This window comes from Schistocerca cancellata, chromosome 8, assembly GCF_023864275.1.
Source record: "Schistocerca cancellata isolate TAMUIC-IGC-003103 chromosome 8, iqSchCanc2.1, whole genome shotgun sequence".
Lineage (NCBI taxonomy): Eukaryota > Metazoa > Arthropoda > Insecta > Orthoptera > Acrididae > Schistocerca > Schistocerca cancellata.
This window is the reverse complement of record NC_064633.1, coordinates 121770990-121784975: the sequence shown is the minus strand read 5'-3', so window position 1 is coordinate 121784975 and position 13986 is coordinate 121770990. Positions and strand designations below refer to the sequence as shown.

At 41.7% G+C, this 13986-nt stretch overlaps 1 protein-coding gene across 1 annotated transcript in view; it reads left to right on the top strand.

The window, feature by feature from the left end:
- Positions 1-13986, top strand: part of LOC126095413 (uncharacterized) — a 76446-nt gene that overhangs the window by 38376 nt on the left and 24084 nt on the right. Inside the window, exons 4-5 of the mRNA XM_049910211.1 lie at positions 1314-1485; positions 13613-13876. Coding sequence (XP_049766168.1) covers positions 1314-1485; positions 13613-13876 — 436 coding nt within the window. The remainder of the gene's footprint in view (positions 1-1313; positions 1486-13612; positions 13877-13986) is intronic.

Here is a 13986-nt window from a genome sequence, read left to right as displayed (position 1 = left end):
CCTCTCCCATCCGTCGTTGCGCATTGCAGCAACAAATCGCTGATGTCTGTGGTATCGAAGCATGTTGCTAACTTTGGCGTGCCCCAGCGATCTTTGGGTGACACCACACCTTCCACAGATCCAGAGTGAATTGTTCGTCATGGAAGTGGAATGAATCAAAGAAACTTTAAACATATTTTCATCAAAACGGCAATAGCATGACAATACATGCCATGTGGAAGAAACTAAGGTGGATAAGATAACTCTTAGGTTATTGTGGCCATGCATAATGGAAGAGAAAGTCAGAGTACAAAACTTATTTATTTTTATCACACTACGACACTGACGACGTACGGAAGTCTGATTTTATGTAACACTCACATGATTTGTTGTTATTAATAATCTATACACAACAGTTTGCTCTGCTAAGGAATTCGTCAACATAGTAGAAGGAGCTGGCCACCAGTAAATCTTTAATGCTCCTCTTAAACGGCACCTTATTAGTAGTTAATCTTTTTAGGACTGCTAGCAAGTTATCGAAAACATGTGATGATGAACCACGAACACCTTTCTTGACCGAAATAAGTAATTTTAAAACTTCGGGAAGATTATTCTTTTTTATAGTGATGATTCCATGAACTAAGCCTAACGTAAGACCATCGAACGGAGTGGTTTACAGGCAACTCTCATATCTCTGACACTTCATTGTAATGGACCCTATAGCCTAAATAACATATCTAGAGGCGCTCCTCTGTTTAAAATATTTCATTGTTAGTTGCTACGTCGGTAGTTCTAGTATTGTAGAATATCTGCTTTTTATAGTTGCACCTAATCTTCATCGCGTCCAATGGTCCGTGGAATGAAACTTACAGAGACAGGCATCGAAAGAGAGTGACTTCAAATGTTTCTCAGACACATATCCATCAAGCGAGGTTGAGGCTATGTGAAGAAACTACTTTTGTTTAGGAAGAACCAGTTCCAAACGTGACTGACGAGACGTTAAATTCTAACCTGCATTTTATCTTTCCAAATCGCTGTCCCATTTTGTGCCCCACTGAGCTCCTCTTTTCCCAACTTCCTCACAATTCCAGCGTCGCTCAAGAGCTCCTGAACCGAGCTTTATTCTTACAGGGCCGCTATTTTGATTCTTCTGCTACCAAAAAGTATCATTCAGATTAAATGCGCAGCCCTTTCCTCTGAATCTTGCTAACGCAAATTTTTGACTACAAAACCATTCCTGTGCGGCCTTGTCAGCTGGTTATTGCTTATTGTAATGGCTAGAAAATAAAAGTCACTGTGTGGTTAACACTGAAATGCTGTTTTCTTATTTACAGCGAGGAAGGAATGATGATAAACGCTGCTTTTGGCTCGTTCCTGCTTATGTCGCCTGTCTTCTGGGTTTCGTCAATAATGGTGCATTTACTGTGCCTCAACTCTGGGGCTAAGATCGTTGCCTTGCTCAGATTCAACGAACAGCTGTTTCTAAAGGTCCTGCGAGAGTACAACGTAAGTTCCTTTAACTTAAGTTTGATTTCTACAAATATGTACATGTGATCGATAGAATTAGAAATAAATGCTGAATTGGAGAGAGAGATCGCCTGCGAATGCGAGTGCTAGCCCGTGCTATGTGACTTTAATTTCAATTTTATCTCGCATCGGTTTCGGCGCGACAGTCGAATGCAGAACAACAAGACACGTGATGTTAGGCCAGTCATCTATTTGCGACACGTGGACTACTCCAAATGTGAGATCGGACAGTCTCTTGGCTTTCCATGCCCCAGTCTGTCCAGAATGCATCACGAGGATCTCTGTTCCGGGTAACCAGCCGATTCTGGAGTGATAATTACAGACGTCACCGTCAACTACCGCTCGATGCAGCTGTAGAGAGACGGGTTACAGAGGAGCATCCTGCTCGCCAGTTCATTGCTGGTATGCGAAAGCCATATCATCCGCAAACAAGGTCCTCGCTATAGGGGAAGATGCAGACCCCCTCCCCTTATGTCACAGGTGACAGAGGTCATTGCGGTTACGAGATAACAACGGTTCAAATGGCTCTGAGCACTATGGGACTTAACATCTATGGTCATCAGTCCCCTAGAACTTAGAACTACTTAAACCTAACTAACCTAAGGACAGCACACAACACCCAGCCATCACGAGGCAGAGAAAATCCCTGACCCCGCCGAGAATCGAACCCGAGAACCCGGGCGTGGGAAGCGAGAACGCTACCGCACGACAACGAGATGCGGGCGATAACAACGTAATTGGAGGCTTGAAACATGGAAAAACAAGTTGTCTGGAAAGTTACCATTGCCGTTGATTAATCTCGTCTGCATCAAAAATCACACGGCATGTGGTGGGCCTTGGACATCATCCATTCACAGATTTTCTAATACGTTGATATCGAAAAGGATGTATTACATAAATTAAATTGTGACACGGCAACAATTTACACCAAAAACAACTCAAAGAAAGTATTACATACAAAAGGTTGTAGCGGATGGGAAAAACGTAATAAATGAAAAACAACACTTAAACAACACTTTAACACCATCTTTGTCTTCAGGGGAACTGACACAGGCCACAGAACAGCGCCAAAACACACACACACACACACACACACACACACACACACACACACAAGTCGTCAGAACTCTTGCTACAGTTTTCAAAACATTCTCACAAGATTCTTGCGACACGCACGAACCGAATGTTGGTGTAATGTTTTGAATTTTGTAAAAGTTACGTTTTTCTGTGTTCAAAAGCAGCTGCAAGGCGTCCAAAGAACATGAGTACATGAGAAAATACGTAACAAAGTAGTCGGCACCAAAGCTGTATCTATAAAACAACCGCAGTTCCCAATAGCATAACGCTGACGAATATAGGTTCATTTTTTTCATATTTGCTAATAACAGCCACTTATACAGTTGCAGATGACATGCTGGATGCCGAAGAAAAGGAAACTAAACACGGCAAATATGTCGGAAACGACAGCAACAAATGGAGAAAACAATCCGTGACCTTAATTAAATAAGGCATAGTAAAAGTATTCACAAAATACAATATTTGGAACCAAACAGTAATGTTTATAACAAAGCTAATTTAGCATGTTTTAGAGTAAAAAAAAAACACTGATGGTGATGTTGATATTGTCGCTGAAACTAGCTTGCGAAAGAAAATAAATGAAACAAAAGACTTTTGTGACATAGCGAACCTTTCGCCCATTGACTGTAAGTTTGTCAAAGATCCACTTTTGCAGTTTCAGTCTTTCGCTCATTTTCTACTGGATAAAAACTGCAAGCAGTATAGATACAGATTTAAAGATACAATTAACATAAGACATACATTTCTTGCGGTGGAGTCACGAAAATCTTGATTAAAAGAGACAAATAATTAGTTCAACTTTTGTAGTCCTGTCTTCCTCAGTTGCGTGTAATATTACGGTATATTGGTAATTTTTACTTATGCACCGTCTGACAGCAACTGAATAAAACACCATTTTAGTGCCATACGCGTTTCGCCTTTATTTTCTGCAAGGCATCATCAGTGGCCTGGAATATGTGTATATGTTAGCTTTTTAATTTACATTTTTGTCACTGTGCCTATAGGTTATAAACAGTTCTGGTAGTTGGTATTTCCTAATAAGTAATAATGTTTTGAACTGTACTTACAGGTTGCGTGGACAATTTCTTACATATTACGCTCCTGTTGCATTTTTGGTGTTGTTCTTCTTCTTATGAATGCCAATTTGCGGTTTTTTCCCGCATACCGCAGCACTATGAACTGAACTCTTGTTTTAATGCAATGTTTTGGTTTCTGTTGCTGACTATCAAATGTTTTTGCCAAAGATCGAATGTTATTGCCAAACTTATGAGAGTAATTATTGGAGTATCTGTGGTCTGTTCGTGTATGCATTTGTGTGTGCGTTTGTGTATGTATGTGTGTGTGTGTCTTGGTGTGATTATTAATTTTTTTTGTGCTCTGTGTATGTGTGTGTGTGTGTGTGTGTGTGTGTGTGTGTTGTGGTGTGGTATATTTTTATTGTCTCTGCTTATGTGTGTGTGTGTGTGTATTTTGGTGTGGTATAATTTTTTGTTGTGTGTGTGGTTGTGTCCAGATGGTGTGGGGAAGAGTTTTTTTGTTTTATGTTATCATTTCCTTTATTAAGTGTAGTAGGGAGCCTGTGTTGATGTGTGTTTGTTCATTTATAACATGTTTGTTTTCTGCTATGGCTTTCTGGATGTGGAAGTTTTCTTCCGTTTGTATAAGATGTTTGTCATGGTTGCTTATTCTCATTATTTTGATTTCGTGTTCCATGTTTGTAGGATGATGGTTATAGTGTTTTAAATGCTCTTCAAATGTGGAATGGTTTGTTTCATACTTCCAACATCTGATATGTTCTTTGTATCTTCTTTCAAAATTCCAGCATGTCATGCCTATGTATACTGCATCACAACTTTGACATTCGAGTTTATATATTCCTGATTGTTGGAATTCCAGAAAGCCATAGCAGAAAACAAACATGTGATAAATGAACAAACACACATCAACACAGGCTCCCTACTACACTTAATAAAGGAAATGATAATATAAAACAATAAAATTATTCCCCACTCCATCTGGACACACACACACACACACACACACACACACACACACACACACACACTCACAAAAATTATACCACACGAAAATACACACATACACACACACACACAGAGCACAAAAAATAATAATAATCACACCACACACACACACACACACACACACACACACACACACACACACACACACACTCAGACACACACACACATATATACACAAACGCACACACAAATGCATACACGAACAGACCACAGATACTTCAATAATTACACTCATAAGTTTGGCAATAACATTCGATCTTTCGCAAAAACATTTGACAGTCAGCAACAGAAACCAAAACATCGCATTAAAACGAGCGTTCAGTTCATAGTGCTGTGGTATGCGTGAAAAAAACCGCAAATTGGCATTCGTAAGAAGAAGAACAACACCAAAAATGCAACAGGAGCGTAATATGTAAGAAATTGTCCACGCAACCTGTAAGTACAGTTCAAAACATTACTACTTAATAGGAAATACCGACCACCAGAACTGTTTACAACCTATAGGCACAGTGACAAAAATGTAAATTAAATAGCTAACATATGTACATATTCCAGGCCACTGATGATGCCTTGCATAAAATATAGGTGAAACGCGTATGGCACTAAAATGGTGTTTTATTCAGCTGCTGTCAGACGGTGCATAAGTAAAAATTACCAATATACCGAAATAATTAGTTGCGTGCTGTAAACACTGCAATACACATCAGTAAAATGAATAAAATCATGTCAGACTCTAGTGCTCGTGCCAACCTGGTCATATACACCATCTAAATATAGTATATAATGCGTCATTACGCTACGGAGACGCGTACTAAATCGCACAAATAAGTGCATCATTCTTCACTAAATTTACTGTTACTTGACAGACAGGATAAGTGCACGTAAAAGAGAATGATCACTGCACATGTCGGTTAACGAACAGTGTAGGTCAAAAACAGGTGGAAAAGAGCTCCAGCCAACATAGGCCATCTCCAAAGACTAGAACGCCGGCCCTTCACGCAGGCGTCCTCATACACAACTTCTGCCAGCATAGATAAATATACTCGTAGGTCCTAATCTTACGGTGATGAAAAAACGAGGTCAATTAAACTTTATTAACATCGGTAAAAATAAAATCAGACAAGAAACGCACATACCCATAAACGAGCGAATACCTTCAGCAGCACATAATTGTGAAGACATATGCAATAACAACACATAGTTGCAAAATGTCAAAGCGTCAAGGGTAACCGCAGCCATGGTCTCCGAGTTGACAGTTCATGCTGCTGCAAACGTCGTCGAACTGTTCGTGCAGATGGTTGTTGTGTTGCAAACGACCCCATCTGTTGACTCAGGGTTCGAGACGTGGCTGCATGATCCGTTACAGCCAAGCGGATAAGATGCCTGTCATCTCGACTGCTAGTGATACGAGACCGTTGGGATCCAGCACGGCGTTCCGTATTACCCTCCTGAACGCACCGATTCCATATTCCGCTAACAGTCATTGGATCTCGACCAACGCGAGCAGCAATATCGCGTTACGATAAATCGCAATTGCGACAGGCTACAATCCGACCTTTATCAAAGGCGGGTCCGCATTTCTCCTCCTTACACGAGGCATCACAACAACGTTTCACCAGGCAACGCCGGTCAATTGCTGTTTGTGTATGAGAAATCGGTTGGAAACATTCCTCATGTCAGCAGGTAGTAGGTGTCGCCACCGGCGCCAACTTTGTGTGAGTGCTCTGAAAAGCTAATTATTTACATATCACAGCATCTTCTTCCTGTCGGTTAAATTTCGCGTCTGTAACACGTCATCGTCGTGGTGTAGCAATTTTAATGGCCAGTAGTGTAACAAGTAAGGCACTTCATGATAATACAAGGAACATGTCAGTTAAAAAGTCAATTAAAATAAAAAAATATCATGACACAAAAGCATAAACAGAAAAGCATAAAAAAGCAGCCATACATACTATGGAATCTCATTCATTTGAGCATGTGTATAACACTTCATAATGCTGCAATGAACACGCCATATAACATCTTACTTATAGGAAGGAGTGTACAGTATGGGCCACGTCCATGCGTAACGTCGTAAAGAAATGTAAATACTTTTTACACAAGCACAATCACCATTTCAAACACGGTAAAAGAGCAACATCCTCAATCAAATGTTGTCACTGATATGTGCAGCAGTGGCGTTGCAAGCTGTCGGGCGGGGGTGGGGGGGGAGGGGAGGGTGTGTGTGCAAGGGGGAGCCTATCATGTGCTGGGTTCCACTTGCAGAGGGGCGCCAATTGATCTCCAAGACAAACAAGATTTTACGGAAAATATATTATTATCAAATTAAATTGTGCATATTGCTATATGTGTTTCTAGAGGGGGAGGGGGAGTGTCAGTAAAATGTAGTGTCGTACCAGGTTCCCCAGGCCGTGAGGAGAGGAGGAGGAGGGGGGGCTGGGCTGCCAACACTGTGTTTTGTGTTGTGCCCCGATGCACGTAAGGAGGGGGGTGGGGGTTTGGCAGTGGTGTTATCGCGGGTGCCAGTTATGTTCGCTACCCCACTGATGTGCTGCAAGCAAGATTTTTATTTCATGTGCTGATATTTCGTCTGTGACATAACGGTAAATTTAGCGAACAGTGTTGCAATCATTTGTGTGTTTTACATTGCATTCTCGTAACATATTAAAGCATTTTATGCTTTCTTTAGGTAGTGTGTGTGTCTGTGGTTGACACGTACACTAGAGACTCATATGATTTTTATTGCTTTTACTGAGGACTACCTGTCATTTTTACAGCACGTAAGTGATATATTGTCTCTTTCAATCGATTTTCTCGAACCCTACTGTCAGATACGTATGCAGCATCTTAACAGTACGTTTAACGCAGTGTATGTACTGTTTGCAGTTGTTACTCACTTGAAAACGACCAAATAGTTGACACTGCAATTGGTGGATTTTTAATAAACGTATGATCAGTCATCAAAAATGGTGTCTTTCAGAGAATTTTCCGAGACTGTGAACCCGCAATAAATATAGTTTGTACTTCGTACTAATAGGTAATTATTGTTCATGTTTAACTGGATTCGAAACGACATGTGGTTTGCAATCACTAAAAAAATTTTAAATGGCTCTGAGCACTATGGGACTTAACTTCTGAGGTCATCAGTCCTCTAGAACTTAGAACTACTTAAACCTAACTAACCTAAGGAAGTCACACACATCCATGCCGAGGCAAGATTCGAACCTGTGACCGTAGTGGTCGCGCGGTGCCAGACCGTAGCGCCTAGAACCCCTCGGCCACTCCGACAGGCTTCAATCACTAATGCCAGCCGTTCTTGCACGTGATTCAGTCCAGGGTTTCCGCTGGAGGCGCTGTCTAATGTTGAAGGAAGCGGAATATCGCCACTAAAAACTTCCTGAGATACTCGTCAGGGAGATACCACGGTCGTAATGGAACGCTCGGCAGTATTTGGCATGACGCTAGGAAAGGCGCAGTTTTCTTTTCCAACTGGATGTAACTCGCAGCCTCACTTTCTAGATTGGGCCTACACGTAGTACTTAGTTGTCCAATTCCTCCTTCACAAGCGTGTCGTAAGCCTTAGTGTCTCTTCGACCACACCAAAAGTCTCCTTTTACCACGAGGAAATAACTATGCTTCTTGTCTTAATACACCGATTAGTTGTTTGTGTTATTCAGATAGACTCGTGTAGATTTTTATATGGTTTAAAAATCGGACCACAGGTAGGTCTTTCGCCATCTCTCACATCCGGAAGATACAATCACCGAAAATGTGATCATGCGCAGCCAGCCGTTGAGACTCAGTGGTAACACAGTAAATTCGTATTCGTGAAAAAGGGTTCTAATCTTCTTCCAGGAGTTACGCATTTGTATTTTCCGGTGGTTTCCCTACACAGCTTAAGGCAAATGCTTGGACGGTTCCTCTCGAAAAGATACGGCCGATTCCGTTCTCCGTCGTTCCTCAGTATGAGTTTCTGACCGCGCGGGATTAGCCGAGCGGTCTGGGCGCTGCAGTGATGGACTTTGTGGCTGGTCCCGGTGGAGGTTCGAGTCCTCCCTCGGGCATAAGTGTGTGTGTTTGTCCTTAGGATAATTTAGGTTAAGTAGTGTGTAAGCTTAGGGACTGATGACCTTAGCAGTTTAGTCCCATAAGATTTCACACACACACGGTATGAGTTTGTGCTTAGTCTTTCATGACCTCGTCTTTACACGATAATCTTTCTTAACTCCTTCGTTACTTTCCATCCTTTATTGAATTACATGACCCCGTAAACAGTGCACTATCGTATCAGCTCCGAATGATGTCCGAATGACTTGAGGTAGGACATACGCCGATCTTTGTCAGTTATATGTCGACTTTCGTTGAGGGGTCACGGTGACACTCCACCGCTTTCGGTGTCGGTATCGCAACGCGACAGACGGTAAAGTTGGGTAGTGCGTGTCTCCACTTCAGTTGCTCATGACTATATACAGTTAAATTAAAATTATTTCACACAGCCATGGCAGTCACATCATGCTCGTAACTCTCTACTGTATGTAACTGCGAATGATACTTACAGTTTTTGTGTCGGTGCTGAGTGGTTAACGTTTGGGAAATAAAGTTGATCGAATCCGACGTCAGACTCTGCAACTCATGCCGACAGGTTTTCAGCTGACCAGGAATTGTACGCAATCATCTTTCCCATTACTGTGTTGATGGACTGCCGCTATTGACGCCATAGCTACTATTTCGATTACAATTTAGATTTTCGTGTTTGTGAGTCATCCAGTTGCTGTTGTGGGAGGAGTTTTATATTTGTTTACTCTCATGTTCTTTATGCTTGATTGAATTTCTCCTTCGAACCAAACACTGACGTAATAACAACGCCGTATGGCCACTGTCTTGGTGCCAAGTCTTCACAATTGAACGCCACTTTGCTGACTTAAGTGTCTGTGAGCCAATGGCGCCTGGCGTACTCCAGAGGGTACCCATCTAACTAATAATCGGACCCGAGGTTTCTTAAGGTCGGTTATAGGACGAGGACCGATTTTTCCAATTCGGCAAGTCCGTTGGCTCTAAAGCCTGGTGTCATATGCTATTACCTGTCGCTAGTTGCAAGCCTATTCCCTGTCTTCAGTTTTGGGTTGAACTCAGGACCTGCGAAACCTGTTGGCAACAGTTTCCTCAACATTACCAATTCACTTTAAAGGAGAAACTTAGTATCAAAACTATGGCGCAGCTTCTGAAGTTTGGCTGGTGATGGCACATACCTCTTCCCCATTTCTGATGTAGCGAAATTAAGGATTGTAGTAGTTCAGCAATTAAGAGCGAATTCTTCCATGACATTGCGGTCAAACGCAATGGGTAACATATTACGTTCATACATTCTATAACCTTCCTTACTTTGCTATACGTAGGTTGGCGTTTCAGCTTCCTAAAACATTGTTTTACTTTTCACTTTAAACAGTACAAAACCTATTCTCTTCCTTTTTTTTTCTTTTTTGGTCATCAGTCTACTGACTGGTTTGATGCGGCCCGCCACGAATTCCTTTCCTGTGCTAACCTCTTCATCTCAGAGTAGCACTTGCAACCTACGTCCTCAATTATTTGCTTGACGTATTCCAATGTCTTCCTCTACAGTTTTTGCCCTCTACAGCTCCCTCTAGTACCATGGAAGTCATTTCCTCATGTCTTAGCAGATGTCCTATCATCCTGTCCCTTCTCCTTATCAGTGTTTTCCACATATTCCTTTCCTCTCCGATTCTGCGTAGAACCTCCTCATTCCTTACTTAATCAGTCCACCTAATTTTCAACATTCGTCTATAGCACCACATCTCAAATGCTTTGATTCTCTTCTGTTCCGGTTTTCCCACAGTCCATGTTTCACTACCATACAGTGCTGTACTCCAGACGTACATCCTCAGAAATTTCTTCCTCAAATTAAGGCCGGTATTTGATATTAGTAGACTTCTCTTGGCCAGAAATGCCTTTTTTGCCATAGCGAGTCTGCTTTTGATGTCCTCCTCGCTCCGTCCGTCATTGGTTATTTTACTGCGTAGGTAGCAGAATTCCTTAACTTCATTGACTTCGTGACCATCAATCCTGATGTTAAGTTTCTCGCTGATCTCATTTCTACTACTTCTCATTACCTTCGTCATTCTCCGATTTACTCTCAAACCATACTGTGTACTCATTAGACTGTTCATTCCGTTCAGCAGATCATTTAATTCTTCTTCACTTTCACTCAGGATAGCAATGTCATCAGCGAATCGTATCATTGATATCCTTTCACCTTGTATTTTAATTCCACTCCTGAACCTTTCTTTTATTTCCATCATTGCTTCCTCGATGTACAGATTGAAGAGTAGGGGCGAAAGGCTACAGCCTTGTCTTACACCCTTCTTAACACGAGCACTTCGTTCTTGCTCGTCCACTCTTATTATTCCCTCTTGGTTGTTGTACATATTGTATATGACCCGTCTCTCCCTATAGCTGACCCTACTTTTTTCAGAATCTGGAACAGCTAGCACCATTTTATATTGTCGAACGCTTTTTCCAGGGCGACAAATCCTATGAAAGTGTCTTGATTTTTCTTTAGCCTTGCTTCCATTATTAGCCATAACGTCAGAATTGCCTCTTTCGACCCTTTACTTTTCCCTAAGGCAAACTAATCGTCACCTAGCGCATTCTCAATTTTCTTTTCCATTCTTCTGTATATTATTCTTGTAAGCAGCTTCGATGCATGAGCTGTTAAGCTGATTGTGCGGTAATTCTCTCACTTGTCAGCTCTTGCCGTCTTCGGAATTGTGTGGATGATGCTTTTCCGAAAGTCAGATGGTATATCGCCAGACTCATATATTCTACACACCAACGTGGATAGTCGTTTTGTTGCCACTTCTCCCAATGATTTTAGAAATATTGACGGAATGGTATCTATCCCTTCTGCCATATTTGACCGTAAGTCCTCGAAAGCTCTTTTAAATTCCGATTCTAATACTGGAGCCCCTATCTCTTCTAAATCGACTACTGTTTCTTCTTCTATCACATCAGACAAATCTTCACCCTCATAGAGGCTTTCAATGTATTCTTTCCACCTATCTGCTCTCTCCTCTGCATTTAACAGTGGAATTCCCGTTGCACTCTTAATGTTACCACCAAAGGTTGTTTTGACTTTCCTGTATGCTGAGTCTGTCCTTCCGACAATCATATCTTTTTCGATGTCTTCACATTTTTCCTGCAGCCATTTCGTCTTAGCTTCCCTGCACTTTCTATATATTTCATTCCTCAGCGACTTGTATTTCTGTATTCCTGATTTTCCCGGAACATGTTTGCACTTCCTCCTTTCATCAATTAACTGAAGTATTTCTTCTGTTACCCATGGTTTCTTCGCAGCTACCTTCTTTGTACCTACGTTTTCCTTCCCAACTTCTGTGATGGCCCTTTTTAGAGATGTCCATTCCTCTTCAACTGTACTGCCTACTGCGCTATTCCTTATTGCTGTATCTATAGCGTTAGAGAACTTCAAACGTATCTTGTCATTCCTTAGTACTTCCGTATCCCACTTCTTTGCGTATTGATTCTTCCTGACTAATGTCTTGAACTTCAGCCTACTCTTCATCACTACTATATTGTGATCTGAGTCTATATCTGCTCCTGGGTACGCCTTACAATCCAGTATCTGATTTCGGAATCTCTGTCTGACTATGATGTAATCTAATTGAAATCTTCCCGTATCTCCCGGTCTTTTCCATGTATACCTCCTCCTCTTGTGATTCTTGAACAGGGCATTCGCTATTACTAGCTGAAACCTGTTACAGAACTCAATTAGTCTTTCTCCTCTTTCATTCCTTGTCCCAAGCCCATATTCTCCTGTAACCTTTTCTTCTACTCCTTCCCCTACAACTGCATTCCAGTCGCCCATGACTTTTAGATTTTCGTCCCCCTTTACATACTGCATTACCCTTTCAATATCCTCATACACTTTCTATCTGTTCATCTTCAGCTTGCGACGTCGGCATGTATACCTGAACTATCGTTGTCGGTGTTGGTCTGCTGTCGATTCTGATTAGAACAACCCGGTCACTGAACTGTTCACAGTAACACACCCTCTGCCCTACCTTCCTATTCATAACGAATCCTACACCTGTTATACCATTTTCTGCTGCTGTTGATATTACCCGATACTCATCTGACCAGAAATCCTTGTCTTCCTTCCACTTCAGTTCACTGACCCCTACTATATCTAGATTGAGCCTTTGCATTTCCCTTTTCAGATTTTCTAGTTTCCCTACCACGTTCAAGCTTCTGACATTCCACGCCCCGACTCGTAGAACGTCGTCCTTTCGTTGATTATTCAATCTTTTTCTCATGGTAACCTCCCCCTTGGCAGTCCCCGCCCGGAGATCCGAATGGGGGACTATTCCGGAATCTTTTGCCAATGGAGAGATCATCATGACACTTCTTCAAATACAGGCCACATGTCCTGTGGATACACGTTACGTGTCTTTAATGCAGTGGTTTCCATTGCCTTCTCTTCCTACAGAACCTGTAAAATATATAAAAGTGTCTTCAGTATATTCTGAATGAAATAAATGCTTGTAACTGATTTTGTCTCTTGATAGTTGTTTAGGGGACATAGAGCAAAAGTGTCAAGTGCATGATACGATTTATCATATTTTATTAAACTCAGCGAACATGTCCAAACAGTTTATTTAAGTCGGTGATATACACAAGAAATATTGTTCAAATTCTGAAGTAATACCACGACGGCCTGCTGAATCACTTGAGAATAGCCTGAAACCTAAGCTTGACGAGGTCCACTATGGAAACACGGTAGTTGCTATTATTCTGAAGAATGTTGGGGTATACCCACTGAAACCTAGGTAAATTCTACGCAAACAGTGCAACTGAATCTGTTAATTAATAAATTTAAAATTATTAAAATATATACTACATCATTCCTCATTTTTACTCTAAGTTAATGTAAGTATCATAATAACTGTTTGCAGGTAGTTAACACAACCATGCCTCCATACCTCGGGGTGAAGTTATGCAAAATGAATCCCCGGCCCGACCTGGCTCCACTGAAGTTCATCATGTTCGGGGGGTCAGTGATGGACCCTGCCACGCAAGCGGAGGTGCAGAGCAAGTACAACGTCACGGTAGCGCAGGTGTACGGCATGACGGAGATGCTCATGACCATGGGCTGCGACTATACAAAGCCTACGCCGCTAGGTTCCGTGGGACAACCGAGGCGGGACGTCGAAGTCAAGGTATGTGCAGCTCAAGACTTTCTGTCCATCAGTACTCGCTCATTTGTTAAACACAAAACACTAATCCGGCATCAGCTCTTTGATTACTAACTGTTCCTTCAGTTTACGTA